Raw genomic sequence first — 22,761 nt, forward strand, 5'->3', positions numbered from 1 at the left:
GTTTGGGTGATTGACAGCAGTGTTGTCCAAAGAGTCTATGGCCCAAACGCGCGTCAAACGCGCCCAAAAAAGCTCCTGTACTTGTTTGAGCGTCGGGCGTTTTACAGCGCGTTCAAACGCGCTGTAAAACGCGAAAATGTGAACCAGCCCCATAGGGAAGCATTGGTTTTCATGTGTTGCGCGTTTTACAGCGCGTAGGAACGCGCTGTAAAACGCTCAAGTGTGAACTTAGGGTAAAGGTTTTAACTTTCCTTGTGTTACTAAATGTGACACCCTAGTGACCCCTCTCTTTACCCAATAAAGATGATCTAACATTTCTGAGAATTCCTCTAATTTTGTATTCTGCCAAAGAGGGGTGAACTGCAGGGCCTCCGATATCCCCAATATCGGTCTAATTTGATCCATACTTTCTGCAACATATCACTTATGGGGCAATGTCTCCCCTTTACACCCAAATATCCTGTTTCTAAGATACTGAATATGTCGTTCTGGGGCCCCTTATATTCCCTAATGAGAACATGCAGCGGACCTTTTCCCCCATCGTTGTATTTGAGAAGCAACATAATTACCCTATAAGTAAGGTAAAGAGAGACCACTGTCCGAGTTTTTGCTTCATGCAAACCCTTTTTCTTCCCCATATCAGATCATTTAATAATTTTTCCATCAGGTTAAAAAATGCATCTTCAATCCGGAATGGGCTGGCCACCAAAACGTATAATGCAATCGGAAGCAGTATCATCTTAACAAGCGCAATTTTATCTACTTGAGATAACGGCAATTTCTGCCAAACTCTAATCTTATTTTTTATTTTATTAATCATCAGGGAAATATTTAAAATATTAGATCTCTCTAGCATCTTCATAACTACAGGATCCTCTTTGGAGGCCCTGGACAAATGCAGTAGATAATGTGTATGGATGCACCCTGGAGGAACAAGAGTAAAGCCGGCTGCATTTCGACATGACCGGTCCTTTGTTCTCTAGTAAATTTGCGCTGCCAGAAGTTTATCTCCCTATGGCAGTAAACATAATGAAAGGCTTAGACACACTAGGTCAGCAGCGAAATTTGCCTAAGAAGTCATACTATTGGCAGCTATGTCTTGGGGTGGGTTTGGCAGCCAAAAATAAAGAGGGGATAAAAAGAGTAAGATAGGTGCAAGTTGATATACTGCTGACACAGTACTATCCAGTGACAAGGTGCAATATACAAACTGTAAAACCTGGGGACGAGATGTGTTCACCATGCTGCAAATACATAAAATTAGGAAAATAAACACTATCTCTATGAGGCTGTTTGCTAAATAGCTTGATGCTATGTCATAAATCATTTGTACCTGAAGGAATACTTTGAAAAATATTGAATTAGGAAAGTGAAAACTAAGACATAATAAAGCAGAAGTGGAGTTACCCGAGCCCAGTGTCGCTGATTGCATTAAGCAAGGGCTTTTTATAGCCCTTTGTTTGGTATGGCACTGTACTCGATGCTGGTTCTAGACCCTCTCGAAATGCGTAGTTGCCGAGCCAATGGCATTACAGCATTTAAAAAAAGAAAAACATAGCGCAAAAACTCGTTTCAGTGTGCTTTTCATTTTTATCTTCATTAGAAAAAAGTTTCCAAACTTTGATCTTATCTATCATGATCTTATCTATCATTAATTTTAATGATGTTGTTGCCAGCTCTATGTCATCACTGAATGTGTAGGAACATGCACATGTACTTGGAGATTGTATTACGCAGATCATTAAACTGCATATGCGCTTGGGTGCACCTTACTGATCCCTATCTTTGCATTGGTTATAGAATAGATCTGTCTTACTCTATTGCACATGAAATAAATACATACCATTATCCTTAATCTAACCCAGGAGTCACCAGGTGACCCACCCATTACATGGTGGCCATTCAAATGATGACCAGGCAGGATGGGTTCTCTGTACTGGGTCACGATGTTCTATGAGGCTCATATGACAGAGGGTCTTCATGAGGCATCTACTTTAAAGGGAAGCTGTCAGCAGTTTCATGATGCCCTTACCACCGGTGGCATGATATAGCATCAAGCATTCTCATTGCAGTAAACTATATTTTAATCTGAAATACCACATAGTTCATTGCAGTGAGGGAGCCTGCATGTATATGATGCTACCCATTGTTAGCACAGCATGAATTTACTGGCAGGATCCTTTTAAGGCCTCATGCACACATCCGTATCTGCCTCCCCTGATCTGCCAAGAACTGATCCATGTGCTTGGCATTTTTCTCATTTGCAAATGCAGTCAAGAAAAGGACCTGCAGTGAGATTCTCGGACTGGGCATGGCCAGATAGAAATGAATGGGTCAGTGTGCCATCCGTGAAAAAAAGGGAAGGCGCACTAAGGAAATATATGGTCGTGTGCATGAGTCATAAGGCTTCCATGTTAAAAGAGCTTTTGGAGATTTTACTCCTGAAGACCTATCCTCAGGATTAGTATCTGATCGGTGGGGGTCAGACATCCTGGACCCGCATCGATCAGCTGTATGAGAAGGCTCTCCTGCTTTCTTCTTGCTCTCCTCGCACAGTGCTGTACTTTGTATCACTGCTGTCCTTGGTATGGCTCTCAGCTCCATTCACTTTAATGGGGCTGAGCTGCTCCTAGGCCACGTGACAGATGAACGTGTCATCACTCATCCTAGTAAAATCCGAGAGACAGCCGCTGCACTCACAGGAGCGCCTTTGCCTTCTTAAACATCTGAGCGGCAGAGGTCCCGGGTGTCGGACCTCCACCAATCATATACCGATGTCCTATCCTGAGGATAGGTCATCAGTAGTAAAATCTCAGAAAACCCCTTTAAAATGAATCTGCCATGGGGTCTCCCTTATGCACTACAGCTATTTATCCTGCAATCATAAAATCTCTTATGGAGTAAACATAAAAGGACAACGCCGTTTTAGGATCTTCAGCAGAAATGAACCGAAAGGACTATCTAGCATTGATAAAAATATTAGGCCCCACATTCTGTGCAGAATGTCACGTTAGGTAATATATAGAATAAACCACTGTCAGTGTGAGCATCTGCATGTCTGTCGTTAGGAAATACCTGCACCTACTTAGGCTACTTTCACACTCGCATTTGGTGCGGATCCGTCATGGATCATCTGCACAAATGCTTCCATTCAGATAATACAACCGTCTGCATCCGTTCAGATCCGTTTGTATTATCTGTACCATAGCCAAAACGGATCCGTCTTGAACACCATTGGAGTCAATGGAGGAGGGATCTGTTTTCTATTGTGCCATATTGTGTCAGTGAAAATGGATTCGTCCCCATTGACTGACATTGTATGTCAGGACGAATCCATTTGCCTCTGTATCGTCAGGCGGACACCAAAATGCTGCACGCAGCGTTTTTGTGTCCGCCTCCAGAGCGGAATGGCGGCAAACTGATGCATTCTGAGCGGATCCTTTTCCATTCAGAATGCATTGGGGCAAAACTGATCCATTTTTGGACCGCTTGTGAGAGCCCTGAACGGATCTCACATAAGGAAAGCTAAAACGCCAGTGTGGAAGTAGCCTTATCAATGTGTGCTTGCTGATCTCGTACCACGGCTAAAATAAAATGTTCTGACTGTTTTGTATACTCGTACGGTCTGGGTTAGAGAGATCATGTGGTTAGTCTGTTCCCTGGATTACTTGATAAGCCTTACCAGAAAATCCTAGTTATGACCTTTATTTTTCTTCTCATTTCCTAAATGTGTAAGCTACCGCTCTATCCTTAACGGTAATGAAACGGGCCGTCTGGTCTTCTGCACACGTATCCAGGGTAGCGGGGCCTTATATTATTATTGCCAAGTTCTCTCTCCGTGACCAGTGCACAAAGGCAATTAAATCCTGAAAGTACAATTTGTCTGCATAATTTTACAGTCTGGACTTTTAATAGCATATTTCTTCAGATATGAAGGAGTTTGTATAGTGTGGAGGTGCGAGTCCTTTCTGTAACCGAGCAGGAGTAAGATTACAGAACAAGTCTGAATACACATGCCAGACGTTTATGGCACATCTGGTAAGGTAAAGGAGCCGTTTTAATGGTTCAGCCAAAATGTCTAGGGGTCCAGTGACGGTAAACAGAGAATTTGATCACCTCTGAGGATTCAAGTGGGATTTAGGAAGGCAAAAGTATAGCGTTTGTGCCTTGGGAAAGTAGAATATAGCTGAGCTGCTTTTATTATGAATACCCTTTATTAAAAAGTTAGGGATTTTTGCATATTTCCTCTATGAAACCAGACTTTTGGTCCGTACACTGATGAATTTCTAATTAGGCAAAGTTTATGCAAAGTTTATAACATGTCATAAAACAGAATTGGAGATATTGTGTATTATGTGTAGTTTTTAGTCATTACTCTCACCTTATCCCAATAAGGTCGGGTTCACATCTGTGTTGTAAACTCCGGCACTGCGATCCGGTCACTGTATCTGGTGTATATGTCGGCTTTCAGTTGGACTAAAAAATACAACACAAATATATGTATATATCTATGCCAGAAAGTGGCCGGATCCCATTACAGTGAATGGGGATCCGGCAGTCTGCAGTGGTATCCCGCTATTCCGGATAAGGTCACATCGCAGATGCGAACTCGGCCTAAGCGTAGATATACAGTAGAACACTCATGTTTTACAGTTTAGCATGAAAGCAACTTGTTACACCCAATATTCCTAAAGCTGGGCTTATATGTTCTGGCTGCCATATGTGGCCAAAATCCCCCCACCCCCTAAGATCTCACCTTTACCAATAAAAATCGTGTGAGTATTTTCCATCATGGATTGGCAGGTTCCAGCCGTAGGCAGCAGGCAGGAAACGTGTAAATCCCATCCTGATGAAACAAAATGAGTGTGAAGTTGAAATAGCAATTGCCAAGAGTTAGTCCTTTTTTCCAACATCTGAATGGAAGTCCATGATGGGTTTCATTGCTGGTGAAATTGGCTACACGGCTGTCACACTGTTATGCCTCTTTCACACTGGCGTGTGCGGCCCGTTGCAAAATGCGGGCCGCAATACACGGGCGCCGTTCCGTGGGCATTCCGCATCACAGATGCGGAACCATTCACTTAAATGGGTCCGCAAATCCGGAGATGCAGAACGGAACCATGGAATGGAACCCTACGGAAGCACTACGTAGTGCTTCCGTGGGGTTTCATCCAGTACTTCCGTTCCGCAAAAAAATAGGACATGTTCTATCTTTTTGCGGAACGGCCGGATCGCGGACCCATTCAAGTGATGGGTCCGCGATCTGCTGCGGCTGCCCCACGGACTGTGCTCATGCATTGCGGCCCGCATTTTGCGGGCTGCAGCACAACCACGGGCCGCACACTACATTAAAAGGGCTGGTCCAGCTTAGAATAAAGCCACCCAATCATTCAGTCATAGAAACCCCACACAAAACGCATGGACTTACTCAGAGCTGTTTTTTTTTAGGCTTCCCATTCATCTCAGTTGGAGATTGTGCCCCAAAGATTGGGCGTGCTGCTTTTTTTTTTTTCATTGAAATGCATGGGAGGCTGTTTTAAGGCATTTTGGGAGCTGATTTTGAGACAGAAACGCAAAAAAATCAGCACCAAAAAAACTCCATGTGAACTGGCCCTAAGGACTGGTCTCATGGGGATTTTTTTTTTTACCAATACATACATATACAAAATATATTAGCAGGCAGTTTAACAAAAACTTTATTAATATTAAGATTGTAAACAATCTATTTTTATTGTTTTTTGTAGCCTGTACTAATATGTTTTATCCTTTCAGTTATCTATAAGGAAGTCCAAAGATTTTGATCTGACTTTTAAGACCTATTTGAACCTGGTATTATTATTTTACCAGAAGCAGGATTCTGAATCCTTTTATTTTTATGGTTCAGGCCTTCAGTGTAAGTGTTGAATGGCATGAGAAAACAAAGCAACCTTTCCTCCCTCCGAGAGCACATTCTATATATCTCCATCTCTGTGATAGCATCAAAGTCATTATGAAGCAGTTGGCTCGGATACGCTTGCACAGACACAAATTGAGTCCGACAGGACTGATGTCTTATGGATGTTGCTGCTATTTGAAATGCTGCCATGAAGATGGTTATGATGATAAGAGTGAGCTGGTGCCCTCAGCGCATGGCCTACTATGATTTTTGTGGCTTTCATTCATGTCAGGGGCACTGTACATACTATAAAAGGACAAGCAGAGGAGAAGGCGACGGCCATGTGTGCTGCTGAAATATACCTTGTTAAAAATGAGGTGTCAGCTGCATGTTCCGCTATGTATCATCTGTTTAGAATATTTAAAGTCAATGTGGAATTAATATAATTTAAAGAAGCACTCCGGGATTTTTTTTACTTTCCCTGTATGGTGCAGCATAGGTTTTTATTAAAGATTAAGAGACTAAGAGGCTCTTGTGTATAGCTGTTTTATGTGATGTGTGATTTGTAGGTTGGCAGCCATTTTGATTCCTTCTTCCCTCAGATATTGTTTTTCTAATGAATCCTACATTTCCCATCATGCCTAGCTTTGCAGAGACAGAGGAGGCAGTCTCACCACACTGCATTGCTTTGAGAGCGCAGCCATGACAGATCGATGACATAGAGCGGCTGTCTCCTCACACTGCAGGGTCTACATGTTTTCCTATGCGATGCAGCTTGAGCCTGTATGCCCTACCTTCCCTGTCATCTTTCTCTCCCCTGTCAGCTTTCACATGTAGGGAAACCAGAGCAAAGCTATATCTTATAGAACTAAACTGGAGAGTCAGCATACACAGATAGTGCAGGCAGTGTGAGTCGGGAGGTTAATATAACTGCAGCCAATCACTGTATACACTCGCCTTCTATATATCCGCACTCATGGCCCTTTATATAGGCAAGACTTTATATCTTCAACAAAATACAGAGCTATACAGAGAAATGTGAAGAGGGGTGGATCCTCAGAGCTGACAGGAGCGATTTAATTGGCGATGATGTCATCATGTAGATCACAGGAAGTCAGCCATAAAAATCAAGTTCCTGTTTATAGATTAGAGCAGTGAGTTAGACTTCAGGTACCATTACCAGGTTCCCATAATAAAAGGGTTCAAACTATATGGATCCAACGGAGTTAAGATGTAACAAATTACACTGCTAGAATACTGGTGGTGAGTTAGTAATATATGTAAAAAACACAAAAAAACATGTACTACTTCATGTACATTAATTTTATCATTTTAATTAACATTACCTAATGTTTCAACATGTATAGAAATAGCGATTACAATGAAACACTTTGCACTATTACTGGGTGAAGAATCATCAGGATCCCAACATCATGTACCTCTTGTAAACCCACAAGTTAGGTGTTTTTGCAATTAGTAACATAGTACATAAGGCCGAAAAAAGACATTTGTCCATCCAGTTCGGCCTGTCACCCAGTTGATCCAGAGGAAGGCAAAAAAAATCCATTCCCGACTCCAATCAGGCAATCAGAATAACTCCCTGGATCAACGACCCCTCACTAGTAGCTATAGCCTGTAATATTATTACACTCCAGAAATACATCCAGGCCCCTCTTGAATTCCTTTATTGTACTCACCATCACCACCTCCTCAGGCAGAGCGTTCCATAGTCTCACTGCTTTTACCGTAAAGAATCCTCTTCTATGTTTGTGTACAAACCTTCTTTCCTCCAGACGCAGAGGATGTCCCCTCGTCACAGTCACAGTCCTGGGGATAAATAGATGATGGGATAGATCTCTGTACTGACCCCTGATATATTTATACATATTAATTAGATCTTATAACAAGAAAGAGCAGGCACACCACCTTCTGGAAAATGAGTGGACTACTGGAGATACTCTAATGAGATAGTTAAAATTTTATTCTGAGATATTACACATAAAAATGGCCAATGAATTACTCTAAATAATACAATACAATACCAAAACTTAACTTTTACTGCCAATATTAGTCAAACAAAAGTGGAATTTCTTGATCTATGTATTACTGTGGAGACACAGAGATTAGTTTGTAGCACATACTATAAACCAGTAACTCGCAATAGCTACATCTTACATACGAGTTGCCATCTCCCTCGTTGGTTGTCAAACATACCAATCAACCAATTTAGGCGTTTAAAACGAAATTGTACGTCTGAGAGCACTTTTGAAGAAGAAGCAGAAATAATGAAGAAAAATTTTGATGCCAAACAATATCCATCATCCCTTTTACAAAATTCTCTAAATAAGGTGAAAATGATGGATAGAACCACCTTTTTCAAAGAAAAACCCAATATAGAACTAAAGAGAGATGCAGAAGAAAATAAGATAAGACTTATTCTTCCTTTTAATTCCCAGTATAAGAAGATTGAGAAAATGATTAAAACACACTGGCATCTTCTCCGTGAAGACAAAGTTATAGGACATCTCTTACCAGTTGTACCAGACATTACATATACAAAAGTCCCTTCATTAGCATTAAAAATTGCTCCAACTATTAAAAATAGGAATCTAACTCAAACTGATACGATTACTAAATGGGTAGGCCTACATGGGTTTTTCCGCTGTGGAAGCTGTGCAAATTGCAAAACCACAAAAAATCAGAATAGAAAAACAGAATTTGTGATGTCAACTAGCAATAATTATAAATGGACAATCAGAGAATTCCTAACATGTAGCACTACGGATGTCATCTATCTGCTCCAATGCACATGTGATAAACAATACATTGGGAGAACTAAGAGGACATTAAAAAAGAGAGTCTCGGAACACATCGCAAATATACGTAAGGGATACGAGAAGCATACAGTCTCAAAACATTTTAAAACCCATCATAATCAAGATCCCAGTACATTAAGATATGTGGCCCTAGAGAGAATACAACCTAACTGGAGGGGAGGGAATCACATTATGCATATGTCCCGGGTAGAGTCAAGAAGGATTTTTGAATTTGGCTCGTTGGTTCCGAAAGGTCTCAATGCAGAATTAGAAGTATTTGGTTTTCTATAGGTTGCCTGGGACCGACGTGACATCAGGGTTAGCTGTTTTTAATCCAGCACCCTGATCTCCCCTTGCTCCCAGGCATCACTATATCTACCTTCATTATATCTACCTTCAACAAGAAATGAAATATATAATACATGAAGTTATATACAAAATATAGGACAATATTTTAGGAATTTTAGAAAAACATCTTATAAATATCCTTATATGGACTATGGTTGAAGAGACATATGACATTTTTTAAAAAAATGTATTAAGATATATGAGAACAAAAAACGCACAGGTAACGCATGTGTGCATTGAGACCCATTATTATAATAATATCATGAAAGAACCTGTTAGTATTTTACTATATTTGTTCGACTGTGAATATCACAAGAGAATAATAATATATATATTCTGTAGGACACAGTATGAGATTGGATACTTTGATACATATTTGTAATCGTTGTATAATCCTTTTAGAATCCTTCTTAGAATCCATGCCATGTCTTAAATGTTCTTAGCTGGTCTCAGGTTTTACCAATTATTTTAATGATGTACCCTATATAATGTTTGGAAGAGCGCAGTCTGGTAGCTACTGAGGAAGAGGCAGGTAGCCTCGAAACGCGTCTAGCCGACTACGCAATTCCTACACCCAGTACTGGTCCGGACCCCAAGTACAGAAGACTTTGTGGATCATAAGTATTATCCTGTAATCACTTTCATTTGAACACAGCCATTTACGTAATATAGGACCTGGACTTATCCTTGATACAAGGACCTGTGAACTACAGGACTGGACGATTCATACCAGCTGATCAGAACATATCACCTTTGGTACAAGGACCTGTGAACTACGGGATTGGGCGATTCGTACCAGCTGATCAGAACATCTGACTCATTTGCATATCATCACCTGATCGAGAGCACGCCCTGTGAATCCAGCGTCCAGCGTCCTGTGTCCTGCGCTCGTGTGATTGCAGTTTCTTCATTACTGTGCATCAGTCACTTTGAGCGCGTCTTTTGGGCTGTGTGCCTGTCATAATTGATCCAATATTTGGCGTTCAACACACGGAGTCCCGCATCTTGGAGACTACACTGCTCCGTGCATGTATACCACACGCCAAGAACATCGGCACTACTGAGTAGTAAGAGTCTCATGGAGACAGACCAATACTGACAAGTAACTTTCTCTTCAACTCAGAAGATATAATTTCAGGAGACTACATACTTATCTTGACTTTTATGTGATATTTCCTTTTTATATCAATTTTTTATCAATTTTATTTTAATGTATTTTATTGTGTATTATTTAGAGTAATTCATTGGCCATTTTTATGTGTAATATCTCAGAATAAAATTTTAACTATCTCATTAGAGTATCTCCAGTAGTCCACTCATTTTCCAGAAGGTGGTGTGCCTGCTCTTTCTTGTTACAATTTTGCATTTTACATTTGGGTGAGTGACCCAATCAGCAGCGAACCCACTGTTATCTGTTCATCTAGAGTGTTGAGCCTCCCTATTTTCTCAGTATTAATTAGATCTCCCCTCAGTCGTCTTCTTTCTAAAGTGAATAACCCTAATTTTGATAATCTTTCAGGGTACTGTAGTTGCCCCATTCCAGTTATTACTTTAGTTGCACTCCTCTGAACCCTCTCCAGCTCTGCTATGTCTGCCTTGTTCACAGGAGCCCAGAACTGTACACAGTACTCCATGTGTGGTCTGACTACCAATTTGACGCAAGTGTCCCTATCTCCATGTCACTTAGTCAATGCCAACAATACACACATTGGATCATGGAAACTTCCTATTACAATCATATATTATAGGGATAATATTTGGCTCTGGATACTCCTAAAGGAAGGTATATGTAGTACTGAAGGGGAAGCTTATAGAGTGCCAGCAAGCATCATTTTGTGACCTATAGTCAGAAGTGGTGTGGCATTAATGACTACGATAAAATATAATAAATGGCAAATTAAATGCTCTTATACATAAGAAAGTGTTGAAACCTAGAGGTATAACTCAGAACTTTTTCTCGACAACCTGTCAGTACCTTAGGCAAGTGCAGGGAATATATTAAGCAGTGGAATGTTGATTCTCAAAGTGAGATACTGTAGGATAAAGAATTGTGCATCCATCATACAAGTCTAGTCATTTTTCTTTCATGTTCAATATATTTTATTGCTTCCCTTTTCCAAATAACGATAGAAATTGAAAGGCTAAGTACATAAAATCACAAATTTACTGCTTGGATGGTTTACCGGATCTTAAACAGTCTAGATAAGGGCAGCTGTAGGATACCTATAAAGGGTTAAGGTGCTAGGTATATAAAGTGGCAGCTGTTCTGGCACAACCCCCTCGCAGCTAGTGCATTGGGAGGAGAACCCTGTGAGTCAGTGGATCTCCTCCATTTAGTGTTGCTGAGGAATGTTAAGAAGAATGAAGACTCTTCACAGCTTGTGTTCTGGTTTAACCCTTCATTGGTATCACATAATAGCATTTCTCGGATACATAAAAGTCTCATGACAGAGTAACTTCAGCAGTCATATATGGTTTTATGGTTGTACTTACGGTTTTACTTATGTGATGACCTCACTGGCCAAAACGTTCATAGTATTAAGGCTGTATCAAGAATCCCACAGTTACTTGAAATGCCAAATGTTAAAGAGGATTTCCTGGAGTTTCATATTGTTGTCCTATCCACAAGTCATCAATATCTGATTGTTGGGGTCTGACTTCTGGCACCTCCACCGATCAGCTGTTTGAGGAGACCATGGTGCCCTGCTGAGCAACATGGCCATTTCCTAGGTCAGTCACGTCACTTTCACAAGGCCTGTTTGCAGCTCGGTCCCTTTCAAGAGAATGGCCCTGTGTGGCAATACCAATATAATATACGACTTAGGGTCCATTCACACGTTTGTAGAACGAATCCGGACCCATTCATTCCCTATAGGGCTGGAAGAGATGCGGACAGCACACAGTGTGCTGTCCGCATCCGCATTTCTGGAGCGCGGCCCCGATCTTCTGGTCCACGGCTCTCGAAAAAAATAGAACATAACAAAGAACTATGTTTTACTCTTGGAGTACTTTTAAAGATAGCAAGCATGGGGAGAAGTGTCCAGTGGGCCGCTCCCTTCCAGCTTCTGCCCTTACGCCTTGGCTTCATTGACAGATCTCTTCTCATATGCCAATTGACCTGCCAATGGAGACGACCCAGGTGGAGAGGAGCTGGAGGGGAGAGGCCTCGCCATACCCGGCACATTTTAGACTATATTTTCTTTGTAACACTACAGTTCTTTGTAAGGACGGAGCCTGTGGATAGGGCAGCACTGACTCTACGGAAAGGTTCCCTCTAATCCTAGCAGCTCTTCATGTTTTGTGATACAGAAGTACAGTATGCCCGTACCTTGTAAATCCAAATTGGAAAAAGATTTTTTGTGTGCTGGTATCTGCTTTATAAATATGTATTGAATTTCATATGTGCCAAGACACGTGTAATGCATTAACCTGGCACCACCTTTACTAAAATGACAGCTAATTATGGAGATAATTTATTCGGATGATGATCTGACCACGGGAGGAAACCCGCTGGGATTAGGTTTACTTTGCTCTAATATAAGGAAATACATCACTAGCTCTGCCAAGCTGCTACTTGGCATTGAGTGTGCTGGCAAAAACACAAGTGTGTAATGTACTTCAGTTAATATAATGTAAAAGTGGGAATAGTTTTACAGTGCATAGCAGAGGTTAGTACGCTAAAAAAACCATAGTCTTATCTTTTTTTTTCTTTCTTTACAGGCTGTGAAAATACTGCACTAAAACACTAAGAGTGGCAAGACACCTATTGGCTTTGAGAGCTGGTGAAATCAAGCCTTCCTAAGCATGCAGGTGCCAAGCTGTCAGATGATGAACTTTGCCAGGCCAGTGCTGGTACTTCTGTGCTTCCTACTCCATGCTGATGCTGAAAGTAAGTCTAGCGCTTTGTTCTGTTTGAGGTCCTGACCATAATGAGCAGTTTTGTTTTTGGTTGGCAGACTTTGAGGGCCTTTGAACATCCTTTTTATGACAGAATGCTAAAAACGCTGTGGGATTCGAACTGGCTCTAGGCCACCCTCTGAAAACCACTATTTATGTGACTTCTGCAAAGGTTCTGCTGGGCTAACTGCTGAAATGTGTGCCCCATACTAAGCAATTGTATTTCACTTGTCCCTCGCCACTACAAAGCCAAGCTGCAGAGAACTCAATGCAGCTCAGCTTACCAGGAGGCTCGGACAAAAGGCACACCGCATATACAACACTCGTTCGATATGAAACTGTGCTGTTACTGCACATGTGAGTCTAACAGTATTTACAGCATGCCGCCAGTGGATTGGCAGCTGTTGTGGAACTACAACTCCCAACGTGCCTTAGAATTTAAAGCACCAATACAAATAGCACTAAAAAGACTAACGCCAGTACTGCTAGTAATATAAATGTCATCTTTATTAAATGTCCATGGCTAAAACACATAGAAAAAGCAGTGTCCAAAAACACACGCCACACAGCACATGGAGTTATGGTAGGCATTGCTAGTAAATGTTAACCATCCTCAGTATATCCACAATGGTTATTAATGGCTCCACATACATAAAAGCATCGTATGCTCAGACCAACCATTAGACACATATACATATAAGATTATGTAGTGCCTAATGCAAACCTTACTCTGATGTCATTTTGCGCAATATTAAATGCTGCCATTAGAAAGTATAATTTGTTCTGGAAAAATCAAGTCCTCATACGGCTATGTGAACAGAAAAATACATGTGAACAGTTATGGCTCCGGGAAGGCAGGGAGCAAAAACCAAAAACGGAAAATCGCTGCATCAGAAAGGGGTTAACAGTGTGATACAGCTGACACCTGGTCATTTAACTCTTCTGATATCGCAGTAGCACAGGGAAAGACTCCCTTTGTCCTCCCATCAGACACCCGGAAGACACCAGACAGAAATCGCAGGGATCTGATTAATTGCTATGGCAGCCTAGGGCCTTTTGAAATCCTCCAGGCCTGTGGTAGCAAAATGCCTGTTAAACATTGTCTGTTGCAGGGCTTAATAGGAAAACCTGCAAAAATCCCATAGACTGCAATAGTAAACAGTTGAACAGTCAAAGGATTGCATGTTCAGGTCCCCTAAAAAATTGCAGTAAAATACATAAATAAAGGAAATAAATAAGCCTACAAAAATAATATAAAAAAGCTAATAACTCCCCTTTCCCAATTTTACTTATAGAAATAAAATAAACAATAAAAAAGAAATAGCATTGATATTGCCATGTCCAAAAATGTCTGAACTATTAAAATAGAAACTTTTTTATATGATGCCTTCGTGGAAAAAATATAAAAATGGGAGATTTGCTGTTTTTGGTCATCTTGCAAAAAAAATAAAAATAATAAATAAATAAAGGATCAAAGGGATGTATGGGCCCCACAATGGTACCAATAAAAGCTAAAGCTCGCCCTGCAAAAAAAAAGAAAAGCCCTAACTATTTTGTAGACAAAAATATATATATATAAAAAAAAATGGGTGTTTGAAATATGGCGATGCAAAGAAAACATTTTTTCAAAGATTTTTATGTGTTTAAAAGTAGTAAACATAATAAAAACAATATTTCTTTGGTGGTGCGGTAATCGTACTGGAGAGTTCACATAATCATTATTTTTCTGTTCTTCTGATCCGTCAAAACAACAGAAAAAAAAAAAAAAAACAGGATCCTGTAAAAAAAATAAAAATGGATCCTTTGCATCAGTTATGCACATTTGGGATCCGTTTGAGCCATTTTTTTATTTAATTTTTTTACCAGAAAAAAATGTTGTTTTCCATTTTCCTAAACAAGCCACGGTAATGAAATGGTGCCAATAAAAATTGCAACTGGATTGCAACTGGTCCTGCCAAAAACAAGCCCTTTTACGGCTATGTGAACGGAAAAGTAAAACAATTATGGCCTGTGAGAATAGGCTGTGTCCTGAGCAGGTTAATTATGGCTATATAATAGAGATGACATTTATATGCCAGTAGTGGTATCAGTGGTTATCGGCTTGCAGGGGAACGGCTGCAGATCGCTGCCGAAGACTAAACAGAATCACTCAGGTTTACTTTCCACCCCGCTCCCTTGTGCAGTCCAGCTGCCATGGCAGTTGCTTGAGAGTAGTCCACTCACATTGAGATTCTTCTGAGCTCACGTTAACAAATGAAGAAGATAAAGGTTAGAAGATTGACCAATGGGGTCTGTATGACAACTGCCAAGGTTTAATAGACTCAGTAGAGCGGGCAGAATGTAAACAATATAAGCCAAGCCATTTTTCAGAATTGTCACCTTTTTTAATGACATATGGACTAGTTGCTGGGTATGTGCTCCCTGTTTCATTAGGGCTTCAATGGCAAAAGATTAAATTGCCATATGGTGATCCTAACCTGCAGCTTTTTACACTTTCTATCTACAGGTCCTTCTCAAAAAATTAGCATATTGTGATAAAGTTCATTATTTTCTGTAATGTACTGATAAACATTAGACTTTCATATATTTTAGATTCATTACACACCAACTGAAGTAGTTCAAGCCTTTTATTGTTTTAATATTGATAATTTTGGCATACAGCTCATGAAAACCCAAATTTCCTATCTCAAAAAATTAGCATATTTCATCCGACCAATAAAATAAAAGTGTTTTTAATACAAAAAAAGTCAACCTTCAAATAATTATGTTCAGTTATGCACTCAATACTTGGTCGGGAATCCTTTAGCAGAAATGACTGCTTCAATGCGGCGTGGCATGGAGGCAATCAGCCTGTGGCACTGCTGAGGTGTTATGGAGGCCCAGGATGCTTCGATAGCGGCCTTAAGCTCATCCAGAGTGTTGGGTCTTGCGTCTCTCAACTTTCTCTTCCCAATATCCCACAGATTCTCTATGGGGTTCAGGTCAGGAGAGTTGGCAGGCCAATTGAGCACAGTAATACCATGGTCAGTAAACCATTTACCAGTGGTTTTGGCACTGTGAGCAGGTGCCAAGTCGTGCTGAAAAATTTAATCTTCATCTCCATAAAGCTTTTCAGCAGATAGAAGCATGAAGTGCTCCAAAATCTCCTGATAGCTGGCTGCATTGACCCTGCCCTTGATAAAACACAGTGGACCAACACCAGCAGCTGACATGGCACCCCAGACCATCACTGACTGTGGGTACTTGACACTGGACTTCAGGCATTTTAGCATTTCCCTCTTCCCAGTCTTCCTCCAGACTCTGGCACCTTGATTTCCGAATGACATGCAAAATTTGCTTTCATCCGAAAAAAGTACTTTGGACCACTGAGCAACAGTCCAGTGCCGCTGTTTCTGGTTCAAAAGTGGCTTGACCTGGGGAATGCGGCACCTGTAGCCCATTTCCTGCACATGCCTGTACACGGTGGCTCTGGATGTTTCTTCTCCAGACTCAGTCCACTGCTTCCGCAGGTCCCCCAAGGTCTGGAATCGGTCCTTCTCCACAATTTTCCTCAGGGTCCGGTCACCTCTTCTCGTTGTGCAGCGTTTTCTGCCACACTTTTTCCTTCCCACAGACTTCCCACTGAGGTGCCTTGATACAGCACTCTGGGAACAGCCTATTCATTCAGAAATGTCTTTCTGTGTCTTACCCTCTTGCTTGAGGGTGTCAATGATGGCCTTCTGGAGAGCAGTCAGGTCGGCAGTCTTACCCATGATTGCGGTTTTGAGTAATGAACCAGGCTGGGAGTTTTTAAAAGCCTCAGGAATCTTTTGCAGGTGTTTAGAGTTAATTAGTTGATTCAGATGATTAGGTTAATAGCTCGTTTAGAGAACCTATTTATGATATGCTAATTTTTTGAGATAGGAATTTTGGGTTTTCATGAGCTGTATGCCAAAATCATCAATATTAAAACAATAAAAGGCTTGAACTACTTCAGTTGGTGTGTAATGAATCTAAAATATATGAAAGTCTAATGTTTATCAGTACATTACAGAAAATAATGAACTTTATCACAATATGCTAATTTTTTTAAAAGGACCTGTATAGTCGTCTAGCGGGTATTATATATGCTATACACAAAATAATTTACAGAAATTGAGAGTAAAAGAAAATAATTTCATTTCACAACTCTATACTTTCATCTAAGGCTACTTTCACACTGGCGTTTCTGGGTCCGCTTGTGAGATCCGCTTCAGGGCTCTCACAAGCGGTCCAAAATGGATCAGAATGGATAAGGATCCGTTCAGAATACATCACTTGGCTGCATTTCGTCTCCGTTGCCTTTTTTAGGCGGACACTAAAACGCAGCTTGCAGCGTTTTGGTGTCCGCCTGACGATGTGGAGCCAAACGGATCCGCCCTGACTTACAATGTAAGTCGATGGGGACGGATCAGTTTTTTGCTGACACAATCTGGTGATTTATCAAACTGCTGCAAAGAAAAACTGGTTTAGTTGCTGATAGAAAAATGAAAATGAAATTATCAATCTGATCGGTTGCTATGGGCAATTTAGCCAGTTTTCATTTGCTCTAGTTTTGATACATCTCCCCAATGGTATTCTTATGTCATATATAAGTAGTAGCTTTCCCATTGAGTGGCTGTGTGAGCATAGACAACTGGGCCACTGGAAGCCCCTGTGGACGGCATGGTAAAGTGGAAAGCACTGGCTTTCTCTGGTATTAACATCATCTATAATAATAATGAATGGCTCAGTAACATGATTATGATGATCACGATCCTTTGTTATAAACTTGAATGCATCAAATCAAGGACATTACTAACATGTATTACTAAGAATGGGTTTGTGTTTCTTGTGGTACCCATTCTGAATAGGGAATCAATCAGAAGAGCAGATAGTGTTGTAACCTTATGATCTTGGAGGGTATTGGTGTTCCTGTGGTGAAGGGAAGCGTGTCTTACCAGCAGTGATCCATGGGGAAAAATGCTAATTAACTGTCCTCCAAAATGAAGAAAACGGTCTCTATATAGCCAGTAGCTGCCCGGTACTTCAGTGCCGGGCCCATTACATGGCTCTTCTGCAGACAGCTCTGTTTTGGGGTTCTTGTTCCCCATCGAAATCGAAGAGGTCTTCTCAGGTTTGTCATTTCCATCTATAGACTTTATATCCATTAGGCCTCATGCACACGACTGTTCCGTTTTTTGCGGTCCGCAAACTGCGTATCCACACAAAACGGCGTGTGCCTTCTGCAATTTGCAGAACTGAACGGGCGGCCCATTGTAGAAATGCCTATTCTTGTCCGCAAAACGGACAAGAATAGGACATGTTCTGTTTTTTTTGGGCGGGGCCACGGAACAGAGCAACGGATACGGACAGCACACAGAGTGCTGTCTGCATCTTTTGCGGCCCCATTGAAGTGACGGCGGCTCGGATGCAGACCCAAACAACGGCTGTGTGCATGAGGCCTTAGCAGAATGTTTGTGGCAGCACGCTCTGAGGAAACAGTCTGTAGATTCCAGAACAGTCTGCTATTTATGCTGTTCTCTACTATCTCTAGATTTAGGACATTGATATCTTAACCTTTACCTTAAGGAACACTTTGACATTTTACTTGTACTCTCGATTGATACCGTGTGCATGCTTATGTCGGCACAATAGCCTTTTAACTCCCGGGAAAGGTAAGTGAGCAGAGCTTGTTTGTTACCAGAGAAGCATATGTCCATTATGTTAGACCTGTGAAATAAATTGATTGTGCCGTTTAAGTAATGTGTTCCAAGTTGTAGCTTGTGTAACTAGGACTTGGCATCTACCATGTTGTTGGTGGTAGACATAATTATGGCACTGCGTAAAGGTCAACAGTTTTCTCAGTAAAGCCAAATCGCTCAATATTGATATTTTTTTCACACTTTGTGGTGTTTGGACTGTGCTTTTCATTACATGTACAGTTTTTGTTAGAAACTGATTTGGAATTAGTTGATTTTAATTCTGTCTGAATCATGCCCATTTAATAGTATTTTTAATTTCTTTTTTTTGGGGGGGGGGGGGGGGGGACGACGACAAAGAAAATACATTGTTGACCTACTGTATTTAGGCTACATTCACATGACCATATGTGTTTTGTGGTCCGTATGGCATATGGCATCCAATTTTTTTGCGGATCTATTGTAATAGTGCCTATCCTTGTCCGCCAAACGGACAAGGATAGGACATGTTCTAGATGGAACGGACATACAGATGCAGACAGCACACAGTGTGTTGTCCGCATTTTTTGCTGACCCATTGAAATTAATGGTTCTACATCCTATCCACAAAAAAAACGGTACGGACACGGAAACTAAATATGTTCGTCTGAATGTAGCCTTAATGATAGCAATATGCAATGAAAGCCGTCTTAAAAACACCTCTTTGAGGAGACCACCTTCTACACAAGATTTCCTGTGACAGATTCTAGTTCCAGCATATACTGTGTGTGATGCCGATGGTTTGTGCCCTCCCTGCAGGCACTCTCCCTGAAACACTTACCCCATCCCCCAGTTCATTGCTACGGTAGTCCATGTCCATCAGTGTCTCCCTGTTCCTTCCCGAAGGGCATGGCCGCTAGAATAGTGCTGCTGATTTCCCTCTGCGCTGGCTTTGGCCTGCTCCTCTTGTCTGCAGTGCCTCTGTCTGCCCGTAGAGCAAGTACACTCTAATTTGTCCAGTCTATGGCTACTTTCCCTAGGGTATTTAAGGCACCTTCCCCTGTGGGAGGTTTCCTGAGCAATAGGTATTCTAGCTTGCTGGTCCCTGCAAATGTGCGCTATTGTATATTTCATTCTTATTTCCCATGCTTGACTTCTGTCTGTTTACTGGATTTGACCCTCAGCTGCCTGACCTGACCTCTGTTTGACTTTCTTGTTGATCCCAAGCCCTCTGCCTTGATCTTTCTACTGAGAACTTTATTAAATTAAATCTACCTGCCCTGACCTCATTTCATCCTTTGACTGTGATTCTACCTTTCTCTTTTGGTGCCATGTGCCAGTGTCTCTTGACCTGCCTGGGTCAGCTGTTTCGTTGCAGTAGAGTTCAGATCCCTTTATAAGGGCTAAAGGGTGAAGACAAAGAGGCGACTTAGATAATACCCTTAGAAGTTGCCCTAAACAAAATCTGTTCAGTGACACAGTGGGTCTACGCTTCATGACACTAGGTATGCTTGTCTTATTCTTTGATAGGGTCACCCTTCCCGCCCCCCAAAAGTCAACTTTCATGCAGTTATGGATGGTTGTCTAAAAGATTTTTTATTTTTTATTTTTTTACCTTTCATAGTTTTTGCCATTGTTTTGTTTATGCAGGTCTCAATACACTTGAGGCATGCAAGCTATGGGCCAGATTTATCATTAGCTCAGGTCAGAATAATGGAGTGAAAAAGTCCCCAAAAAAGTCCCAAACGCTAAAACTGCGCACAAATTTGCGACTTTTTTCTGCTCTGCACTATGCTCGGCAGTTTTCTGAAAGTTGGCGTGTTTTCTTATGTAAATGAATCTCTAGACAGATTTACTATTGGGACTATCTAAAAAGTCGCAAAAAAGTCACAAATTTCACTCCAGTGAGGACCATGCTTATCTTATGAGACTTTTTAATAGAACATGCGACTTTTTCATAAAAATGTACGACTTTTTCGTAAAGATGTGCGACTTTTGTAAAGCTGCTTACTGACGGATAAACTGCTACCGTCAAACCACATTTATTACAGTCTTAAAGGGCCGATCATAAATCTTACTTGGCCAAAACTGACTTTAGCCATATGTGAAAGTGGAGTGATTTGTCAGAGTCATGATAAATCTGGCCCTATGTCTTCATTTTTAGTACATACAGTGCTCAGCAATTAAATGGTTTCACCACTTGGGACAACCCTTGTTCATTTGCCCTTTTCTCACATATAAAGGTCATACATGGATTTTTCTTAGACCTCTTTCACACCATGTTTTTTTTCCCCATCAAATTTATCAATTTTTACTAGAAAAATTGATGTTTTAATGGTTACATAGTCTTCCATTGAAAAAACAGATGTCAAAAGTGCAGACGCTTTGTCTGGTTTGTACTCCTGTTTAGGGTTCGACCGATATTGACTTTTTTAGGGCAGATACCGATAATCTGTGAACTTTCAGTCCGATAGCCGATAATTTATACCGCTATTCAGTGAATTTTTATTTTTGACCACAATGTGTCCACCCTCAAAATACTTAAAACTCCACCTCCAGGCCCTCTAAGCCATGCCCCTGATCCGGTTAGGCCACACTCCTCCCACTCCTGAGCCGACGGGGATTGAAAAAATGAAGGTAAAAATCAACTTCTGTCAGCTGCAGGGGTGGGAGGGAGGGTGACTTTCTCCCTGCAGCTCACACTCACTTAGGCTCCATTCAGACGTCCATAGTGCATTGCGGATCCACAAATTGCAGATCCGCAATACACCCAGCCGGCACCCCCATAGAAATGCATATTCTTGTCCGCAATTGCAATCAAGAATAGGACTTTTTTTTTTTCCAGAGCTGCAGACCGGAAGATCAGGGCCGCACTCCGGAAATGCTGTCCGCATCTCTTCCGGACCCATAGAGAATGAATGGGTCCGCACCTGTTCCACATAATTGCAGAACGGATACGGACCCATTCTACAGACGTGTGAATGGACCCTTAGAGTGAGCTGTTCAAAAGGACACGCCCCTGATCCAGTTAGGCCAATACCCCTCCCAAATGAAGTTAAAAATCAACTTCTAGGTCCCACTAAGCCACGCCCATATCTGGTTAGGTCACGCCCCCTCCACTTCTTAGCCGACAGGGATTTAAAAAATGAAGGTAAAAATCAACTTCTGTCAGCTGCAGGGGTGGGAGGGAGGATGACTTTCTCTCTGCAGATCACACTCGGACAGTACAGTGCTGCTGTCTTAGAGTGAGCTGTTCAAAAGGACACGCCCCCGATCCAGTAAAGGCCACTGTTAAGGTGGTATGCTATGAAAGTCACTGTTGAAGGGGAAGGCTTCTCTAAAGGTCAAAGTTAAGGATGTGGGCTGCTGTGGAGGTCCAATTTTAAGGGACAGGGCACTGTGGGGGGGGCAGTGTTAAGGGGTGGGGGGCTGTGGAGGTCACTGTTTTGGGGGCGGGGTGCTGTAGATGTCACTGTTATAGTGGATAGTGTTGATATCTTTTAACGACACACACAAACATTAACTGAAATAGATTAAATATACCCGAGCGAAGCCGGGTCCTTCAGCTAGTGTGAAATATATGTTAGATGCATCTGCATTTTTGAATGCCTGAGAATTTTTTTTCAGGTTGTCATAGCTATATTCACTGTTTTTGGTGTGAGAACAGTATTCACAGTATTGAGGCACTGCAACACACCATGGCAGTCTTCCAAGATCCTGAAAACAGTCTCTTTTTAAGGAGTTGTTTCAGTTGTGGGTTAATTGTCTAATCTCCTTCAAGAAAATACTCCCTCCTAAACCTTGGTAGGAGTATTTCATGTAGCTGCATGATATATTATTATTTATATTAGACAGCTTGCATCATCAAGAAGGTTCATAAAAAATAGGACAGGTTCCAATTAAAGTCCTAGACAGTGTGTAACAGCTGCTCGGCTTCCTTGAAGTGATGATATCTTACCATTGCTAGAGAGCTACAGTATAATTCTCTACAGTAAATATAGATGCATTAGGTTTCTTTTTTTATTGAGGCTGAATGACATCACTTTTTCCATTTTATATATATAAATATATAGGGCTGCACGATATAGGGCTGCACGATATGGGAATTTTGTGCGATTGTGATTAGGGCCCTAAAAATTGCGATAAC

General features: G+C 41.3%; 1 protein-coding gene across 21 annotated transcripts in view; it reads left to right on the plus strand.

Moving 5' to 3' along the window:
• The window catches only part of PTPRD (protein tyrosine phosphatase receptor type D), a 368,228-nt gene that overhangs the window by 74,738 nt on the left and 270,729 nt on the right, over window positions 1-22,761 (plus strand). For all 21 annotated transcript variants that reach the window (XM_044272365.1, XM_044272440.1, XM_044272372.1 and 18 more), the window contains exon 2: window positions 12,760-12,928. In XM_044272365.1, coding sequence (XP_044128300.1) covers window positions 12,844-12,928 — 85 coding nt within the window. In that variant the 5' untranslated portion in view covers window positions 12,760-12,843. The remainder of the gene's footprint in view (window positions 1-12,759; window positions 12,929-22,761) is intronic.

The sequence above is a fragment of the Bufo gargarizans genome, chromosome 1, assembly GCF_014858855.1.
Source record: "Bufo gargarizans isolate SCDJY-AF-19 chromosome 1, ASM1485885v1, whole genome shotgun sequence".
Lineage (NCBI taxonomy): Eukaryota > Metazoa > Chordata > Amphibia > Anura > Bufonidae > Bufo > Bufo gargarizans.